The sequence below is a fragment of the Pseudorasbora parva genome, chromosome 11 (genome assembly GCF_024679245.1).
Source record: "Pseudorasbora parva isolate DD20220531a chromosome 11, ASM2467924v1, whole genome shotgun sequence".
NCBI classification, from domain to species: domain Eukaryota; kingdom Metazoa; phylum Chordata; class Actinopteri; order Cypriniformes; family Gobionidae; genus Pseudorasbora; species Pseudorasbora parva.
Genome location: NC_090182.1, coordinates 44,227,964 through 44,249,824, shown reverse-complemented (window position 1 = coordinate 44,249,824; position 21,861 = coordinate 44,227,964). Strand labels below are relative to the sequence as shown.

The 21,861-nt window shown below is 38.9% G+C and overlaps 1 protein-coding gene across 1 annotated transcript in view; it reads left to right on the top strand.

Moving 5' to 3' along the window:
* Positions 1 to 19,130, top strand: part of adad1 (adenosine deaminase domain containing 1 (testis-specific)) — a 32,453-nt gene extending 13,323 nt beyond the window's left edge. The window contains exons 7-12 of the mRNA XM_067458071.1: positions 4,327 to 4,450; positions 4,569 to 4,739; positions 6,586 to 6,818; positions 9,756 to 9,990; positions 15,970 to 16,102; positions 18,725 to 19,130. Coding sequence (XP_067314172.1) covers positions 4,327 to 4,450; positions 4,569 to 4,739; positions 6,586 to 6,818; positions 9,756 to 9,990; positions 15,970 to 16,102; positions 18,725 to 18,838 — 1,010 coding nt within the window. The 3' untranslated portion in view covers positions 18,839 to 19,130. The remainder of the gene's footprint in view (positions 1 to 4,326; positions 4,451 to 4,568; positions 4,740 to 6,585; positions 6,819 to 9,755; positions 9,991 to 15,969; positions 16,103 to 18,724) is intronic.
* Positions 19,131 to 21,861: the final 2,731 nt, after the last annotated feature.

The following is a 21,861-nucleotide window of genomic DNA, read 5'->3' as shown; positions in this document are numbered from 1 at the left end:
GCCTTGTCTGTGAAATCAGGGGTTTAAATGCATTAGGGCCAGATTTACTAAACAGGGCAAAGTGCAAGTGCAATTAAAAAAAAAAGCAGATGGGAGTGTAAATTTCTGCTCGTGATCTACTGACGACTGAACACAGATGCAGCCGATCATTTCAATAATGACCAACACAATCTACCCGTTGGTGTCTGGTTTAAGACAAAGTTTTATTGGCCGGTAAATAATGGCACAAACACCAGTAAATTGATGAGAGGGATTTGTTTAAATCCTCACATAATTTTGCCTCTGAAAGGAAAACTCCTACCAATGCAGGATATAGAAACAGGAGAATAGTGGATATTGCTTCCACCTCAATGCCCCCACCCCCAGGGAATGAATGAATGAATGAATGAATGAATTGAATATAATCAAGCATAATATCAGAAGTATAGAATATATGTTGGATCTTTAAAGCTTTATTCATACTTAAGTATCCACACATACAGCGGTGGCCAAAATTATTATAACACTTACAGTTCTACCCAAAAGACTCAGGAGGCGAGAATAACATTTGAATAAGATTTAATTACAGTTGTTTACAGTGAGTGTCATATATGAAATGATACAGTTCTTTGGCGAAGGTCCCGTCCATAGTCCGAATCCGGAGGGTACGGATGCTTGCAGTTCCTGCCTGAAGATGAAGGCAGGAGCGGAGCCTACCCCCGATGTATGGACAGGGACCGACCTGGTGGAGGTGGGGAGGATGGGGGTGAACGGCGGCGTCAGTATCTGCGAACGTAGGAATGGGTGGGAACGGAACTTCTATACTACAGATTAGGGATGCACGATATTATCGGCACGACATCGGAATCGGCCGATAAACGCTTAAAATATAAAAATCGGCATCGGCCGATATGAAAACATTATGCCGATATGCCTTGCCGATATGATAACGTGTTGATATGCGCCTGCAATAACTCACGTGTGCAAGGAGTGCTACAGCGATGAGACCATGTCAGCACTGCAGTCATTCTTCAAGTGAAAACAAGAAAATACATTGCATGTACAGTGATTTATATTGACTGTTTTTAAATGCTGCCTTGAATTTCTGAATGCAGGTACAGAAGGATGTGACCGTCAGCAGCAGATTTGCCACGTTTTCACAACAAAACGAACCCAAAACAAGCCCAATCGCGTCTCCCCACTCTCTAGCCCGTGCGGCAGCCTCCACAGCAGCAGAAGCTCCTCCAGGTCCTAGTGCCCTCCAGCTAGACCGCTATATATTTATACATGTAGTGGGTGCGCTGTTGTTACACTAATACAATGAAAAGTAGAATACACAAATAAATTGAAGTTACTTCTTGTTCAGAATAAACAAATCAGTAATGATGTCATAAATCACAAGCATGACACTTGTAAATTAAATACTTTTATATACAGTGTATTAATCTGTAATACAATTTTACGAAATGGATGATGAAAAATAATCCAAGGAGCTCTACAATAATTGTAGAATTAAAAGACAGCATCAGCGGATGTCATGCCACCCCCACTTCATGTGCACAAACGTTAAATCCAAAAATACAATATTTAGGTTACTGCTGCATCTGGGGTGAACAATTACTGACTTTATTATTGTTATTTTCAGAGCTTTTAATATACTCTTATCATAAAAAGAACTTTATTAAAATTTATTTATCTTCAACAAGAATCCTTTTATTAAGGATACCTCAGAAATCTGAAACCAGAATGAAAAAAAAATAGTTTTTGCTCAAAATGGTGTTGTTTCCAAACAAAGGGAAAAAATAAACATATATCGGCATCGGTATCGGCATCGGCCAAAATGAGCTGAAAAATATCGGCATATCGGATATCGGCAAAAATCCAATATCGTGCATCCCTACTACAGATGAATAATGATTGGCTAGATAGATCATTAATAAATGACTTGACCTGGGAGTCTTCCAGGTAGAACTACACTAGAGCTTTTATATAATTTTATAATGTTCATGATGAAACCTGCAGATGGTTGCTCTGACCATCAAATATCAGATGAAGTGAGTCGTACTGTTTTTCTCCACTTTGAACTCTAATATCTGGTGTGTCCAGTTTTTGCAGTGATTACAGTAGCACGTCTCTCTGGCATAGTCTCAATATATTTCCTCTGAGAACTTCAACACCAATGTTATCCCATGCCTTTTGCAACTGAAACCAGAGGCTTTCCTTTGAATGTACGATAGATCGGTCCATTTTATCACCCCAAATGTGCTCGATGGGGTTGAGATCAAGACTATGAAGGGGCCAGTCCATTATTTTCAATGTTCCAGCAGATTCTTTCCATCACAGGTCGTTCCGGCAATAGTTAGAAGAATGTTTTGAGTCATTGTCCTCTTGGAAAATAAACCCAGGCCCTATAAAACAATTCCCACATGCCAAGTGTTCTAATGATTTTGGCCACCACTGTATATAATCATACACTCCTGAACAGATTCATGCCACATTCATAATGACATCTCTTGACAGTAGCTTTTTTAAAGGGGTGATGAATTGAGAAATCAACTTTCCCTTGAGCTTTTGATATATGAAAGGTCATGGTAATATAAAAATATCCTCTAAGTTTCAGAGCTGAAAAGTTCCTTGTTTGTCAAAGAAAAGCTTTTATAGACAGCAGGCTCAGCAAACGGTCCTGTGCTTCATACTGACGTTGGTGTGCGACGAAACACCGCCTCTACCGCGCGTCTAATCCAGTAGCCCTGCCCACCGACTCATGGAGGGCCCGTGCTAGTTGGTCAACATTAAACATGCAGAGGAAGATTAAGATATTGCGCTATTCCTGGTTGTGGAAGAACACATTCGCTGCATAAGCTTCCTTCTGATCCTAATATTAGGAATGAGTGGTTGAACTTCATTTTTAATGAAGTTCCAGCTCACGTGGGGAAGACATGTTCACTTCAGTTCACTGCGGGATTGTTTGTAAACCAATCTCCGGTCGATGCTGGATTTGGATCCGACAGGAATGGTGCAACACACTTACGTGAGTAAAACGTGTTTTTATATGTAATAGTGTTGCATTGTTATAGATTATTTTACTTATGTGTACGTGTCTAACAGAGCATACCTTTAGTACGCTGGACTAGTACACGTATGGGCCAGGGCTCGCAAAGCCCGGCAGGCCGATCAATCTCAATATATTCCGTTCTTGTTCTGCTATTCTCTCTCTCTCTCTCTCTCTCTCTCTCTCTCTCTCTCTCTCTCTCTCTCTCTCTCTCTCTCTCTCTCTCTCTCTCTCTCTCTCTCTCTCTCTCTCTCTCTCTCTCTCTCTCTCTCTCTCTCTCTCTCTCTCTCTCTCATTGAGATCTGAAGTGCGGCATGCCGAATGTGTATGTGTGCGCGCGGTTCATGCTTGTATCGCTCGATCGTGCAGGCTGTGTGTAATATAAAAATAATAGTCCAATCAATCGCGGGTCGATGAGAAATAAAACATTGTGTTTGTTTGATAAAGACATTTACGAGCCCTGTGCTCGAGATCGAGGTTGCCTCTCATGGTTCATGACACCTTTAATGCCAAAAGAGAGTTTGCTCTGGTGCATGCTGTTAGTAAATCTGTCCCTTAATGTACTAAAACCATGATGTGGTTTATATTCCATGAACCATTGTGTTTATATTCTGGGTTCATCTGCTCGCCTGTGCATGGTATGCATCATCAACAGGGGTGAACATAAGTGGTGCGCAGGTGCGCATACGCAACCAAAATTAAAAAATGAGCTCTTAATATAATATGACTCACATTTCAAATGTTTTAAAATGTATAATCAGGGTATAATATGGTCCAGCTATTTAAATGCCGCCAGTTACCCATCCCTGGGTTAGTTTCTGTCTCTACGAAGCCCCTCCTTCTGAAAAGTGGAGTGTGCTCTTGATTGTTCGGCTGGATCAGTGTGTTGTGATTGGTCAAGCTCGTCCAGCTTTTTTGGGAAATATAACCGTGAGTTTCCACACACTACTAACTAACTCAGCCAGGCCACATCCCTTTAATTAGTGTATGCCTTGGGTGGGAATTGTTTAAATTGGAAATATTGTGATGGTACCCGGAAGAGAGCTCAAGGCTACAATGGAGGCGTTTCAGGAGTTCAGAAACACTGACACTGATATAGAGAAGAACTCCCGCTGGAGGGACGCTTTCATGATCACACTGCAACATTACACACCAAAGAGAGGTGAAAATGTACTCTGATGCATAACTCACCCCTAGAAAATATGCAAGTACCATTTGTAGATGGAGTTTGCGCAATGTATCATATGCCTGTGGTTATATAAGTCTAAACGAAACTATCCTGTGTTTCGGTGCAGCCACAGGATGTGAGGTTGTTGCTCTTGGAACGGGCAGTTCTAATACCAAAGCCAGTCCAGCACCCACAGGACGAATCCTGCATGATTCACACGCTGTAGTGACTGCCCGGAGATCACTCATGAGGTAGGTGATGAATTCTGTTGGTCAACCGCACTTAAAATAATGAAATGGTCTAGTAGGTTGAATTAAAGCAGTGTATTTTGACTGTGTATTTTGACTGTGTATTTTGACTGTGCCATAGGTTTCTGTACAGGAATCTGTTGCTGTTCTTCAGTAAGAACAGTGCTCTGGAGGAGAAGTCAGTCTTTCAGCAGGACCAGACCACGAAGCTCCTCAGCTTCAAAAATCACATCACTTTACACCTGTACCTGAGCCAACTGCCCAAAGGAGCGGCACAGATACCTTCTCAACTGTACACACACTCTCACACACACATTTACATAGACTTTAAAGTAGAGAAGATGCAACGTTCACTCTATATAAACGAAGAGTCAGGTCTGATGGAGGCCCCCATGATCTTCTTTAATACTGTAAAGACTGACAGGAAATAATGTTTTGAAGATTCATTTAACCTTTAGACAAAATCTAAAAAAAAACATTTGTATATGTGTATTTGATTGAGTTTCATATTTGATAAATCAGGCTTTTATGGCTCATATGATATAGTGAGAATATACAGCTCAAACTTGAGGAGGAAAAAATAGCCGTTTTATTCAGAGGCTCAAACTAAACAAAAAAAAAATGCAATTTCGTGCAGATACTGATATTTACAGGGCTGGGTAAAAAATATTGATTTCTCGATTTTAATAATTTCTTATTTTTTATGAAACTAATATATGATCCTAATAAGATTCGATTCATTTTCAGTTGATGAATGAACATCGCAATAATCTTTGTGCTTTGTTTCATATCAAAAGCAACAATGTCTCTGATTTCAAATAACATGATTTTGTGCTGTTTTATGTATCATCAGCCTTAAGCTGATGATACACGGGGCAAATTTTTGAGCAATGTTGCTGAAAGATGTTGCTTGGCTTTCCCATTGAGAATGGGCAGCCAATTTCCATCAGGATATCCAAAAAGTAATGTGTTGCCCATTCTCAATGGGAAAATGCCCACAGCTATATCGCTTGGCAAAATTGCCCGGCAACATTGCTCAAAAAGTTGCCCACGTGTATCATCGGCCTCCGAGTTAGTTCAAGTGAAGTGGCGGCGCAGCGTGCACATGAACTCATCCGCTGTAATACCAGGTGCAGCGTGCAATAAACATGAATCAACATCTGAAGGGATGTTAAAAGACATAGTACAACTTCACATCACATGTAATCACTCAATCAGTGTTTCAACCGCAGAAAGACATCAAACATGATCATGTAACGTCACATTTAGCTTTTTTATTGATGATAAACCATAGTCAGCGACCATAAACTCGTTAGTGAACTAGAAAAATGAACACTAGAAGCATTTTAATAAATATATGCACCATATTGCATATTATAATTTTTTATGATTTTCAATATTTTATGCATGTTTGAATAAATCAGTAAAGTTTTTTTATGACCTCCACCATTTAAATGTTTATATTTCAAAACAAATTGGATTAGAAATATGATTGTTATTGTAAAGTTAGTATTAACTTTATTATTATAAAAACATCCTTGCGTGTAATTTAAGTGTTTGCATACATTTTATTTTAACCTTTGATATTATAAAAATGTAGTAGGTCTAACAACTGACACCCATGTGTAGTTTACAGTATGAATTAATATTTTTGTTCCTCGAGAAACTTTGCCATGCGCTGTGTCTGATATATATCCACAATAATCGAATCGGAATTGAATCGAAAGCTTATGAATAGGAATCGAATCGAAACGTGAAATTTGTCAATACCCAGCCCTACAAAAAAAGATACAATTCTGATGCTTGTAACATAAATCAATCAGATCTTTATAACAGTTTAACAGACTACTTGCATTAAAAGCACATGAATATCATTCGTCTCTCTATATCTGCCAATATTATGTCTTAAGATGACATTTAAATGCTTAGTTTTGATCATGCTGATAATTTACAGGCCTAAGAAATGTGCATGTTAAATATGAAACAAATGTGAAAGTAGTCTTTATAGGGTTAAAAGTTACCTTTTCTTTTTAATTGGTTGAGTTATAGCTGTTTTATTCCTCATTTGTGGATGCACCCATTGTGGTTTCAGTATGAATTTGTTAAACTACATCATAGTTGCTGTCCTTGTTTTCTAGCCGCCTCAATCCTTTGTCAATCTCTGCATGGGAGGTGAATAATCAGATCGGGCTTCATGTGGTGGTGGAAGGGAAGGTCTTCTCCAAGTTCTCCAGCTCGTATGAGCAGATGGGCTCGCATGTTGTCAGTATGTCCGCCACCGATAAGATCATGCAGTGGCAAGTGTTGGGATTCCAGGGGGCGCTACTGAGTCACTTCATTGAGCCAGTCTACGTGAGCAGCATCTTCATTGGTAAGTTAGCGTAAAGCCCAACGCTAGGGTTAGTGGTCAACTGATAATTAGCATTTTTTCATTATCGCATCGGGCGGGTTATTCTGTGCTTTCATTCCTCCCTAAAAGCCCAAACTTAACATCCAAATCAGCCGTATAAGTGTGTTGTAAAATGCAGTCTATTGTTGCTATTCCCCTGGTGGCTTTCTGTGTGCGTGCTTCAAGTCAGAAATGGAAAAAAGATAAGCAAATGGGCTTCGGATACAAGCCTGTATGGGTACACACAAAAATGTAAATGCCAGTTTGGAGAGTATTGACGTGAACACGGTGGCTTTTAGTCTTAAGTAAACACACAGTTGAGAAAAAAAACGTGTTTAACAGTTTATTGGATCTGTGCTTTAGCTCTTAAAGGGACAGCAGCATAATAATAAACCTGCTTCAGTCCGTAATTAGTGATAATCAAAGGACAAATTTAAAAATCCCTGATCTTGACTGAATTACTTAAGTAGCTTTAATAAGGATTAATGTACATTCAAAATGTACAGTAAGACTATGCATTATTTTTTGGCATTTGATTATTACATAGTTGTCCGTTTTGTTTTATTCGTTTATTTGTTTGTATTATATTGCTGAAATTTTACTTTTTTTAAATATTTTTTTTTAACATATTTATGTTATTATTTTTAAGGTCCCTTTTCTTACATTAGTTAACCTAGTATTAGTTTTTTCTGAAGTAGTGATAATTGTATACTATCTTTAAATTAAATTAAATTAAATTAAATAAGAAATATGAATATTGTAATGTTTCATTGGAAAATAAAAAACCTGAGTATTTGAAAAATAAAATAATAATAATAATAATAATAATAATAAATGTATTTTATAATGTAACTGTAAAATTACAATTCTAATGTTTTAGGCTTTCTCAACTCATTTTCAAACATTAAACCGTCAAGCTTTTATATTGACATATAACTGCAGGAAGTCCTTAAAGACGGTTTACAGTATCTTATAGATGCTGAGATGTGTTTGTTTCCAAAAGGAAACTGAAGACTTTATTGGGAGTTCAGAAACAGTGACACTGATATAGAGAATTACTCCCTTTGGAGTGACTTTGTGCTTTGGAACTTTGCAGAGCTGTGATATTACACAATAAAAAAGTTAAAAAATGAAAAAAATATTGCACAATACAGGGTTCCCGCTGGGTCTTAAAAAGTCTAACATTCAGAAAGTTAAATTTAAGGCCTTAAAAAGTCTTAAAAACGCCCAGATTTTCATCCTAGGTCTTAAATTTAATTTACCAAAGTCTTAAAACTTTTACTTCCGTTCAGAAACAAAACCTTTTAGTTTTCTTTACCCGACTGCTTCATGCATTTTAACTCCTTAAACTTTTCCTTTAGCTTTTCAGAAAGCTGCGATTGGCGAACGGAAAGCAAGAAATTACCGTAATAAACCATATTTTGGCAAAAAGCGCTATTTGTCTTTTAGGATTTTTTAAGCGTGCAAAATGTTGAGGATTTACGGTCAAATAGCGCTTTAATATGCTGGCGCCAACACTCGCATTCTAATAGGGTTAAGCGTAATGTATTCTGATGTATTTGATCTGACTGGGTGGGCAGCTGTCAATCTCAGGCCCAACCGTAGATCCGCCCCTATCATAGGGTGGTTGTTTTGTCTGGTCTGCACTTGTGTCTACGCGCGTTTTCAAAGAACATGGGTCTTTGCACACTGAGTCCGATATTTTCGCATGCGTTTTTTCATATTCGTGATCCGAAAAATTTGTCACGCACAGAGACCTTGCACACATGCTTGTTAATGAATGCGTTACGGAAAACAACGCAAAACAAGAAAAAGTGACGTCCAGTGAGGATGATTGGTTTGTCCTGAGGAGATATTGGGTTCATCTACTCCTGTGATCGTGTAGAGAGGAGAGTTTCCCTATCAAGCGGGATTATCCAGACCGATTCAAAGTTGCAGTGTCAGTGGCTCAGTTTGATGCTTTGTTAGCGATACTGGAGACATATTTAAAAGAAGACCAATAATTTCCGTGAATCAATTGATCCCGAACACCTGGCAGTATGTCTATGGATCCGATCTCTCTCACACACACACACACACACACACACACACACACACACACACACACACACACACACACACACACACACACACACACACACACACACACACACACACACACACACACACAGAGACAGAGAGAGCTTTACAGAGACTTGATGTGCTATAATTATAACTGTGATATAATAATATTTGTAGTATTATAGCACATCAAGTCTCTGTAAAGCTGTGTGTGTGTGTGTGTGTGTGATCGGATCCATAGATATACTGCCAGGTGTTCAGGATCAATTGATTCACGGAAATTAGTGGTCTTCTTTTTAATATGTGGCTCCAGTATCGCTAGCAAAGCATCAAACTGACACTTTGAATCGGTCGGTCTTGATCCCGCTTGATAAGGAGGGGAAACTCTCCTCTCTACGCGATGGCAGGAGTGGATGAACAATATCTCCTCAGGACAAACAAATCATCCTCACTAAACGTCACTTTGTCTTGTTTTGCGTTTTTTCCCCCATAATGCATTCATTAATACGTATCGGACTCAGTGCTAAAGGGGATGAACTCAGGCAATATGTAGGGTTAGGTTGTCTGTACTAGTTTTGTGTAGGGAATATGGATGCCAAGTTCTGTCATCTATCATTCATAAGTATTTTATGAATATGAGTTTATTTAATGTTTCTATAACTGAATCAATAAAAACAGAATGTTTGAGAGTTTCTGAGATCATTTATAATGCTTTTAGTAATGCGTCATGTTGGTCTTAAATTTTCTTAAAACCATGACAATAGGTCTTCTTTTATAAAAACAAAAGTTGAACATGATTGGGTCACCCACAAGTCCAATGCTGGTAATGCATTTTGTACCTGGTGTTGTTTTGCTCAGGCGATGGCAGCTGCAGTGATACTCGCGGTATAGAGATGGCAGTGAACCAGCGCGTTGATGGCATAACTTCAGCACTTCCCTTGTACTACTGTGTGTACCGGCCACACATCAGCCTGGTGTCCTCAGCCGTGCCTCTAGATGCACACTCTACCCAAAAGTCCCTCAGCCTTAACTGGAGCCACGGAGATCTTACGGTGGAGATGGTCAATGCTCTGGAAGGAAAGTCTACTGAAGAGTGAGTGTCATCCATATATTCTTCTCATGCTTTTAATGCATCCAAATGCTTCCTATTGGTTATTCTCATTACTGTAATTCTGTATTGTGTTTAACTGCATTAAATGAGACATGTCACAATACAATGCTTGACATTGCTAAAAAAAGTATGGAATATAAATAAGTTGACGGAAGGCATATCGTAGATTGTGTGCACCAGGTTTTTCAGTATTAATCATGTTGATAACTTACAGGCCTTTGAAATGTGTCTATCAAATATGATTTATGTAAGCTTTATAGGGTTCTGACTTTTTAATTGGTTTAACTTTTTTATTTGTGCAATGTGGCCTTTATCCTGAGGGAATATACGTCAAACAGACTTTTCAAGCAACACATTTTACAAAAAGAAATCAGATTTACAAAATGCAAATGGCATACATTTATTAAACTAACCCCCAGTTTCACATGCGTCTCAGACTAAAATGCATGTTTGAGCTGTTTTAACTGAAAGCAACTTGACATATTTTAAAATCAGTATGTTTTTTTCTAAGGCACGTTTATAAAAGCTACTTAAATGTCCTAATCAGGGCTTGACATTAACACCCACTTTGGCGGGTTGAATTGTATTGTAGTCTTCTCAAAAGGCACCTGTTATAATCACGTTGCGAGTTATAACCAATTACATGCAATTCATTTGAGCTTATGATTGCTGTGTCTAATAATTTTGGCCAGTGTAAATGCTGTGTGGCTAGTAACTTAAGAAAACCACTAGCCACAGTGACTGGTGAGTAAAAAAGTGACTGTCTTGGTTCTAATTAAACTAAGGCCTAATCATGGTTTAATCAAAGTTTTGTCTGTGAAACCAGGCCTAAATGACAATTGCTGTTTTTGCTTTCTGTGCACTGTGTGAAAACCCCCCGAAAAACTTTCAGCTGGCTTTTGCTCAGCTGTGTAACATACACTCACCTAAAGGATTATCAGGAACACCTGTTCAATTTCTCATTAATGCGATTATCTAATCAACCAACCAATCACATGGCAGTTGCTTCAATGCGTTTAGAGGTGTGGTCCTGGTCAAGACAATCTCCTGAACTCCAAACTGAATGTCAAATGGGAAAGAAAGGTGATTTGAGCAATTTTGAGCGTGGCATGGTTGTTGGTGCCAGACGGGCCGGTCTGAGTATTTCACAATCTGCTCAGTTACTGGGATTTTCACACACAACCATTTCTAGGGTTTACAAAGAATGGTGTGAAAAGGGAAAAACATCCAGTATGCGGCAGTCCTGTGGGCGAAAATGCCGTGTTGATGCTCGAGGTCAGAGGAGAATGGGCCGACTGATTCTAGCTGATAGAAGAGCAACTTTGACTGAAATAACCACTCGTTACAACCGAGGTATGCAGCAAAGCATTTGTGAAGCCACAACACACACAACCTTGAGGCGGATGGGCAACAACAGCAGAAGACCCCACCGGGTACCACTCATCTCCACTACAAATAGGAAAAAGAGGCGACAATTTGCTCAAGCTCACCAAAATTAGACAGTTGAAGACTGGAAAAATGTTGCCTGGCCTGATGAGTCTCGATTTCTGTTGAGACATTCGGATAGTAGAGCCAGAATTTGGCATAAACAGAATGAGAACATGGATCCATCATGCCTTGTTACCACTGTGCAGGCTGGTGGTGGTGGTGGAATGGTGTGGGGGATGTTTTCTTGGCACACTTTAGGCCCCTTAGTGCCAATTGGGCATTGTTTAAATGCCACGGCCTACCTGAGCATTGTTTCTGACCATGTCCATCCCTTTATGACCACCATGTCCCCATCCTCTGATGGCTACTTCCAGCAGGATAATGCACCATGTCACAAAGCTCAAATCATTTCAAATTGTTTTTTTTGAACATGACAATGAGTTCACTGTACTAAAATGGCCCCCACAGTCACCAGATCTCAACCCAATAGAGCATCTTTGGGATGTGGTGGAACGGGAGCTTCGTGCCCTGGATGTGCATCCCACAAATCTCCATCAACTGCAAGATGCTCTCCTATCAATATGGGCCAACATTTCTAGAGAATGCTTTCAGCACCTTGTTGAATCAATGCCACGTAGAATTAAGGCAGTTCTGAAGGCGAAAGGGGGTCAAACACAGTATTAGTATGGTGTTCCTTCCTAATAATCCTTTAGGTGAGTGTTTATTGTGAAGTCACAATGGTATTTCAGTGTTTTCTCTTCCAAATGATCATTGAAGTTACTATTTATGCCATTTGAAATGCTTTATTAGATATACAAAACTCATTTACTCACAGATGGCTGCTTGAAATGTGCAGGCGTACACGGTGATGTATGTGTGCGCTTTGAAAAGACAAAATTAAATTTAAATTAAGAGCACAGTCAATTATGTCTTAAGGTAATAAACAGATAGGACAAAACATATGAAATGTCAGAACAGATCTGTGGATCTGTGAATTCATTCTGTAATGTCATTAAATAAACAAAAAAACAATGTTTGGAAGAAGAGAAAATCACTCTTCATTAAACTTTCAGATACTGAAATCACTCTTCGATTCAATACACTCATTGCTTAATTTTTGCTTATTGTTTAATTAAATAAGTAAATGGTATAAATTTAATGTTTAAACTAATTAACTAATTTCAATCAATCTATCAGCTTTATTTATACAGCGCTTTTACAATGACGAATGTTTCAAAGCAGCTTCACAGTGTCAAACAGGACAACATTGCAACAAATTTGATTTGGCTGTACAGTCGTTCTGGGGAAAACAGTGTTATTAGCTTATTTTAATTTATCATATTACGACAATGTTAGCAAATCAGTATTATAGTTTATAGAATTAAATAAGACCTAATTAATTAATTTTATTTGTATATTTACATTTAAACATTTAGCAGACACTTTTATCCAAAGCGACTACCATAAAGAGGAGAGCAATAGAAGCAACGAAACAAACAAGGGCAACAACCTGCAAGTGCTGTAAGAAGTCTCAGTTAATCGAGGACAGTACACAAACAATTTTTTTCACAAACAAACAAACAGATAATTTAATTGGATAATTAGGTGCTAGTCTTTATTGGTATATGTGGTTAGGTTCGTGTGTGTGTGTGTGGGTAAAGCCTAGTTCAGACTGCACGATTTTCAAACTCGTCGGGTCACTGCTCTATTCACACTGCATGACTATCTGGGGTATCATTCAGTCACTGCTGTGTTCACACTGCACGATGGTTTGACGACAGAGGGGTTCACACTGCATGACTGAACAAGAGGAAGAATCGCCGACACCTATACTTGACTACACGTGCGATGTGCCGAGTAAACAACGCGAGATCACACGTGCGTCAGACCGGAGTTCTCGTGCGAGACTTTGAATTGTTATTTAAAATGATAAACTGCACAACGTTTGCTTCAAACTGTATGTGCGCTGATTTGTGGAAAAAAAGAAAAAAGATTATGGCGGAAGAAATTGTTGGAGAGACAGAGGGAGCCAGGATTGTGTTCTGCAAAGACAGTTTGAGGTAAATAAACAATTTTGTAATGTGCTGCTGCTGTGGCTGGATGTGCAAATGTTTGGGCTTTGTTTCTGTTTGATAGAATTGTAAATATATCTATTAAAATACTGATATTCTGCTCTATAACTCCTCCCTGAACGTCCTGCTGCCCTGTATCTCACTCTTTCATTGGCTGTCGGTCATCGCCGATGTAATTTTCAGTCAGAACCCTGTTCACACAGCAGGAGTTTCAATCGCCGACAGGTCCAGATATTTAGCATGCCAAATATCTCACCGGCGTCGGCGATTCTCTCTGATCGCGTCTTTGATTATTCACACTGCGTGATTGTCACTCGCGTGCACGAGCACCGATTTGCCTGTGATCTCGGGCATTTGTCTGCGATTTCGCAAAACCTGTCGGCGACTCAAAATCGGGGCAAAAATCGGGCAGTGTGAACTAGGCTTAAGGAAGAAAGCGGGGTCGGCGTGACTGGGACTTGCGGTTTTATTTCTCTTTATCAAACACAAAGTACGCACGTGGGCGTTATGCTCAAAACACTTAAACTCTTTCTCTCGAAGACTTTTCAACAACAGCTCTGTTCTCTCTCATCACTCAGCATCCACGCACAGTCCCAGTCCAACTCTCTCTCCCTCGTCTCTCTCGGCCGTGGCTTTTAAGCCATCTCTCCACGCCAATTACTGCAATGAGACACAGGTGTTATTCATTTGCACTTGACCCACTTACGCCCCGCTCGGCTCCGCATTCTCTCTCCCTCTGCCGATCCCGCAAAACCACGCCTCCCCTGCCACAGTATATTTAGTTGAATAAACTGGATCTTAATTTTAGTGTCCCTTAACTGAGCAAGCCAAGCCAAAGGCAACAGTGGCTAGGAACTGTTGGGGATGAAGAAGAAAATTAAATATTATGAGAAACCAGACTCAGTAAATGGACTGCATTTATATAGCGCTTTTAACAGACCCTATGGCCATCCAAAGCGCTTTACATTTTGCCTCACATTCACCCATTCATACACCGATGGCGATGTCAGCACCATCCAGCTCGTCGGGAGCAGCTGGGGTTAGGTGACTTGCTCATGGATATTTCGACACTTGGTCAAGTGGAACCGGGGATTGAACCACCAACCTTTCGGTTTGTAGACAACCTACATGAACCACTGAGCCACTGTCGCCCCTCAAAGACTCAGTCAGGGTGCCAGTTCTCCTCTGGCGTATTATCAAACAGTGTATGATTATTATTCTGGCAACCTTACAGGTCAGAAATCATATTAGATCGAAATATTCAAAATTTCTGGGTATTATGCAAGAGACTGGTTTATTTAGGATGGCGCATCGATTACACAAGAGTATGAATACTTGAACGTTTGGAGTCATCACGCCGGAGACGGATTTATTGAGGATGACATGCCGCAGAGACAATAATTGACACGCTCTCAGCAGACACTTTAGGGATTAGTTGGTCATGTCTGGGCACAGGTCCACCATCCGATCCGGACATGGCCTGGATATCCTGCTGACTGCAGTAAACCACAGGATAAACAGAGAGACTAACATTAGGGTAGATGCCACTCTTTTTATGATGTTACGAGTACATCAGGTGTTATTGAAAGTGTCCCCCTGTTCCGGCTGACCTAGTTAATGCAGCCTAACAATCAGTCAATTGATCTGAATAATGAAAGTTAAAAATGTTCTATGTGTATGCCATAGTAAAGAGATTCATTTTTAGTGTAGATTTAAACTGAGAGAGTGTGTCTGCTTCCCGAACAATGCTAGGAAGACTGTTTCAGAGTTAAGGAGCTAAATAGAAAAAGGATCGACCGCCTGCAGTTGATTTAGATATTCTAGGTATTATCAACTAGCCAGAGTTTAGAGACCGCAATAGACGTGATGGAGTATAATGTGTTAAGAGCTCGCTCAAGTACTGGGGAGCTAAACCATTTAGTGCTTTGTAAGTAATAGGCAAGATTTTAAAATGTATACGATGTTTAATAGGGAGCCAGTGCAGTGTTGACAGAACGTTTCTGTCAAACAGCACATCTAGGTTATGATCTATACTCATATCTTTAACAATAAATGCTTTTTGAGAAAGGGATCGAATATTCAGCAACCCGAGCTTTATCATTTGTTCATCTGTATTATATCTGTTTATTTGTTGGACATCAATTAAATTTGTACTGTTGAATAGTTTTGATGTTTTTTTGTATTTACTAATTTGGGGAACAGACACAGTCTCTATGTGATAATATCTAGGTGAAAGAGTCTCTATGTGCTGGGATTTAGCTGACTATGGTGACGTGAGACAGCTAGCAGACGGCTGGTTTAGCCAGTTTGTCTGCTTCCTAATCAATAATCATGTTGGATTCGGATCTTGATTCTTAGAATCCACAATCGGATGGAATCGTGAGGTGCCTAAAGATTCCCGCCCTATAGTGCTGATAAGCTTGACATGTTCTCAACTCTAAATTCAGTTTTTTTTTTCTAGCTCTCCGTTTAAGAGCAGTCCGGCTTTGGCCAGCCGTCTTTGCAAGGCAGCGATGCTGAGTCGATTTAATTTGGTAGCTAAAGAAGCCCAGAGAGAGGAGCTGCTCACCGCTGTCACATACAGGGAGGCCAAGGTACTGCACTCTTTCTAATTTACATTCAGCTATAACTGCATGATTCGGGGAAAAAATCGAATTGCACTTTTTCTGATAAATATATTAATAAAATAAGTGATTTATTTATTTATTTAACTTCCTAGGGCCTAATTTATTGACTGTTCCAGAGTTTAGGTGTTAAATAGGAAAAGGATCGACCGCCTGTAGTTGATTTTGATATTCTAGGTATTATCAACTGGCCAGAGTTTAGACAACGAAAGTCTCATTTCAAAACCATAGGGCCTAATTTATTGAATTGGTCTTGATAACAATGGAACGAGTCATGATGTAAATAAGCAGAAACTGATGTGAAAATGTTCCGCTTATGTGTATCCGCGTATACCAATAATTCAATTATTTCAACATCATTTAGGAAAATATAAAGATAAATAGGCAATCATGACATGCATTACTATTATTATACACGTAAAGGAGCAACAAAACAGCTTTTTAATAATAACTGAAATGTATTAATTTTATATTAATGATTTCTTGTACACACACACACACACACACACACACACACACACACACACACACACACACACACACACACACACACACACACACACTCTTTATAAAGAAACCAGGCTATGCCTACAGAAGTTTTCAGAGAGTGTGCTTGGATTTCCTTGACCGTGATGATGAGTATTATACTTTGTGACCATTGTGTAGCTATTGATGTGCTTGTACACTTTGCATTTGAATTTAACGTAATCTAAGATTTATAAAGAAAGAGACATTTTTGTACATACCAATGCTTTATAAGTCGTTCATAGGAACATTTTATTTTACAGTCTTAATTAATTTTCAAACATTAAACCATCTAGCCTTTATTTTAGTGTAAAACCACAAGAGGCCTTTAAAGCATCTTTTCTCGAAAAACAGTCAGTTTGTATTCACTTCTCGTTACAAGTTAGGGAAGTCGATTGGCGCATATTGTTTCTCCTATTGCATGTTATAAGCGACCCAGACTCAACGCAGAAGCAGGAGTTTGTGATGGAGCAGCAGCAGTTAATGTGAACAAAGCCTCTTTAGGAGACTGAAAACAGCGGATCATGAGCTTCCCGTGGAAATGAACACAATGCCAGGCTTTACTCTGACACACGATGCGCATTCATAATATATAATTAATCACATCCTTTGATAATCGCACTTAGCCAAATTAGACCACTGATAGAAATTGATACCCTGCTGTTTAAAACATACGATTTCTCATTTTATTAGTTCCAATACTTTAAGAAACTTTTAAAGGTCCCATGGTCCCAAATACCTTTTATTTCTAAATTATTTTTTTAATGTAAAAACCATACTAACAATATAAGTACACCTCAGGAAACATTATAAAATAATACAAAAACCTATGCCATGGGACCTTTAAGAAAACTGACTGTGCTTTAATAAGAGCTGTGTTTCCTGCACTGCAGTGTGTGGAGCAGTCGCTGCAGGCACACTGCGCGTGTCAAAGGTTTTGTCCTCTTAAATGAGCTGGTATGTTAATATGTCTACTCAGTGCAGCACTGCTTTAAAGCGACAGGCCACCTAAAAAATTTAATTCTGTCATTACTCGCCCTCATGTCGTTCCAAACCTTCAGGACATAAATGATCTTTTTGAATAAATCTGAGAGATTTCTGTCCCTCCGTTGATGCTTCAAAAAGTTCATACATTTATCGTAAAACTAATCCATATTAATTGAATGCTTTTAGTCAAGATTTTCGGAAGAAACTCATATGATTGTATGGTTTACTCTCTATTTGGGCTAAACCGCTCCATTCATATGGATTACTTTTATGATCTCTTTATGAACTTTTTGAAGCGTCAACATCTGGTAGTTGTGTAGCTGTCAATGGGAGGACAGAAAGCTCTCAGATTTCATCAAAAAGATCTTCATTTGGGATCCGAAGATGAACAAATGTGTTGCGGGTTTGGAACGGAGTAATAATGACAGAATTTTCATTTTTGGGTGAATTATCCCTTTAAGTTATTGACCCTCGAGCAATTAACAAACATACATATACATGAGAACTGGACATCCATGACGTTAACAAAGATTTAAGTGCAATAAGCCGTGAACTTTCATGAGGAGAAATGCAATGTAAGAGAGAGTAGTTTAAGATTTCTCCTGTTTGTAATTTGTTCTTATTTTTAAAATACAAGTCAAAAGAAAATAAATATATTGGAATATGTTAAATAAAATTATTCCTGTCGTGATCATATCCACCCAATTACTTTTCCTGTTGTTTTAAGTTTTTGCTGTAGTGTTGGTGTCAAGATATTTTAGTCAGGTATCACAAGTCATCATTTTGGTATTGAGAAACATTAAGCCATATCATAATGTCGGTATTATTTGGGTTAATCGTGCAATCGACGTCACACTAGCTGACCTGAAACGGCTCTGTAACAAAATGGGAACCCAGAACACCCTAGCAACACCCTGGAAACCACCCTTCTTTTTTTTTTACATGCAATTACTGACAACAAAAATCAAGTCCCTTTTTATAAGTTCTCCAGCTTAAAAAATAATTCTCCTTAATCGGTGCTGCTGTTAGTTGCTCACTTCAGATTTGTATTGACCATCTCGTTCTTTATTGAACGTCAAGATGATGGCAAAGCTGTACCAGGAAGCAAAGAGTGTGCTGAAGTCTTACCTGGAAAGGAAGGGCTACGGCCAATGGGTGGAGAAGCCGCCGATCAGCGACCATTTCTCTGTGTGAGAACCCACCTACAGACGCCATGAGCCACGGCACTGTCATGTTTAAATCTGTTTAAATTGCATGGTGAATTACTTTGTGGTTTGCTTGTTAGTTTTGTTTAAATTTTTTGTGTGTGAATGAAACAAAGCTCTTACAGACAACAGACTGGATTTTAAGTTTATTTACCCAAGTGCAAAGATATAGAATTAATAAAACCAGTTCAAGACAGATAATAGTGTAAAATGATAACAAAAGGGCACGTTATGTTTGTTTCCGAGGTCAATGAAAATAATAAAAATTGTTTGGACATTTATTTGCTTTGACTGAATAGTGAGTTCTTTATTTTAAAGAAATCATTTTATGAAAGAATCGGCTTTTCTGTGAATAAATTAAATAAAATAAAAAAAAATCATTGTATTCTGAAAACACCTTTCAGAGCTTAAAATTTCCACACCAGGTCGAAATGAAACCAATTCAGAAATCTTGGATTTCTGAAGTCAGTAATCGAAAACATGGACGCACACCTTTTTGACACATGCACACCTTTTTAGTGAATGATGCAGTGTTAGAACATTATGACTAGATGCAACCGACAGCCAATCGCGTGCCTCATATTTGCGTGCTTTAAACAGTCACAGTGTTTCAGCGTTTGAGGGGAAAAATGTCAAACTGCAATGGAAACGCATCAATTGAAGTGAAGAGATCTTTTAATTCTTACCTTTATAGTCCAGAAGGTCCGCTCAGGAATGAGGATGAGCAATGCTAGAGCCTTTATATTAACAAGTTGTGCGCTATGCTTGTCCAATCAATGACACTGACCACTTTAACCCAGGGTTTAGGGAATGTCCAGTGTGAAATGTATGTTTATGAATACCCCAGGTAATAATAGTTAACCCCAGGTAAATTATGAGCAATGAGAAACATAAGCAAGATAAGGTCATCCATTTGCTCTCAGGGTTTAGGATGACCTGGGTTAGCTAATTTAGATTTGAAAAGCCCACAGCATGCTTTCTTTTAAGTGCTTTATGGGTCACTTTATTCGTGGTTAGTAAAAGCCTTCTGAGAAATGGGCCGCTGCACATGTTTGGAGGTAAACATCAGATGTTCAAGTGCCCTGATCATACTACAACACAGGAAACCTCAGGGGCTTCCTGTCAAAGGTGTAACAGCATCCAATCGCATTTAAAATGAGTTTATGTTTGTGGATCTCATGCAAGGACTATATTTTCATTCAGTGTTATGTTGTGCATCTGAATGACAGGACCGCGTTTTGCAGTGGAGAAGGTTTGTACTCTGTATGCATCTTTTAAAATGGAGGGGGGATTCATGCTTTCGCTCTTTTTTTTCCAGGATTAATGCTTTTTTGAAGACGTTCAAAAGAAGTTGGTTCTTTGTCTTTCTTTGGAGCAAATGTGCAGGTTCAGTGTGCATGTTTATGCATGCACGCAAGCCATGCTGCAAAAACGCCCAAAATGCATTGCGACAGTTGTTAACATGCAGGATGTTTTGTTTTGTCGATGCTTGAACTTGGATTGGGGTCAATTTACGTTATGTCATTTATGTTAAGTGGCATATATTTCCATTGCAATGCATTCAGTTATGTTAGTATTTTGATTGCAGAGTTTAACCTTAGTGAGATTCAGTGGATTGCCAAATAATTGCAATGGTCTGGAGTAAGTCAAAGGTCATGGATAAATGCATATGAAATAGAGCAGGGAGGCTCATAGACGGTATGAGGAGGAGGACTCTATGGAAGCTTTCCGTCATGGAATAAAAACGATAATCATTACTTTTTTTTTTTATCTTGCGATTCTGACTTCTGGCGAGTTTATATCTCTCCAAATTATGAGCGATAAACCTGTAATTCTGAGGATTCTGAGAAAAAAAGTCTACTTACAAAATTCTCGCAATTGTGAATTTCTCACAATTTTTTTTACATTTTCCTCAGAATTTGGAGATATAAACTCACACTTGTGAGTTATGAATTCAGAATTGCGGATATAAACTTGAAATTCTGATGAAAAAAGTCAAAATTGTGAGATGAAAAATTAGCATTTTTTGTGTGTGTGTGTGTGTGTGTCAGATTGACCATTTGTGTATAAAAAATGCAATAAAAATGAATGGGGAAAAGCCAAGGATATTTCTACTACTTGCAGAGAGCCTGTTATCATATTTGTTCATCGTAGTTGCCCGACTGCCAGCAATGGTAGTATGTGGTCAGCAAGCGGTTATCTCTGCTTATGGGCATTTTTTGCATTTTATTTTTGTTTTAGCACCTGTCCTGTAAATATCATGAGACTACACACTCTGTATCCACAAGTAAATTACATCCTGGCAGCTAGGGGCAACAACACAGTGCACGGTTCAATACTTCCCTCGGTTTTTTAGCCACATTTTCGGTTCTGAGATTTTATCACATCACTCTTTTTTTGTTATTCTATTCTTAGGTGAGAGGAACAGCAAGAGGTTAAAGGTCCCATTCTTCGCGTGTTTTCGAAGCTTTGATTATGTTTACAGTGTGCAATATAACATGAGTTCATGTTTCGCGTGTAAAAAAACAGTATTTTTCACACAATTTACTTATCTGTACAGCGCTGTTTCCTCTGTCCTAAAAACGGCCTGATGATTTCCTTGTTCTATGAAGTCCCTCCTTCAGAAACACGTAACGAGTTCTGATTGGGCCAACGCTTCCCGTGTTGTGATTGGACAGCAGCTTAGCGCACTTTGCCCGGAAAGGACCCGCCTCTTACCATAACGGGGAGATGCAAGCGCTGAATGCACGCTCTTCTGCACGTGGGAGAGCAATGAGACCACGCCCCCTATTTTGCATGTTCTTGAGGGCGGAGGGTTAGTCAACAAACTGTTCTAGTGACGTCATTACATCCCTGCACTTCCTGCTGTAGTCCAAACCGGCCGTTCGCTGTAGGCTTTGAAAGGGAACTTCTGTTAAATAAAATATCTCGCTTGGCATTGAACTTTGAGCTTTATAATTTTACAGGTATTATTTATGCTCTAACAGCAACATTACACACTAACTAAAGTTT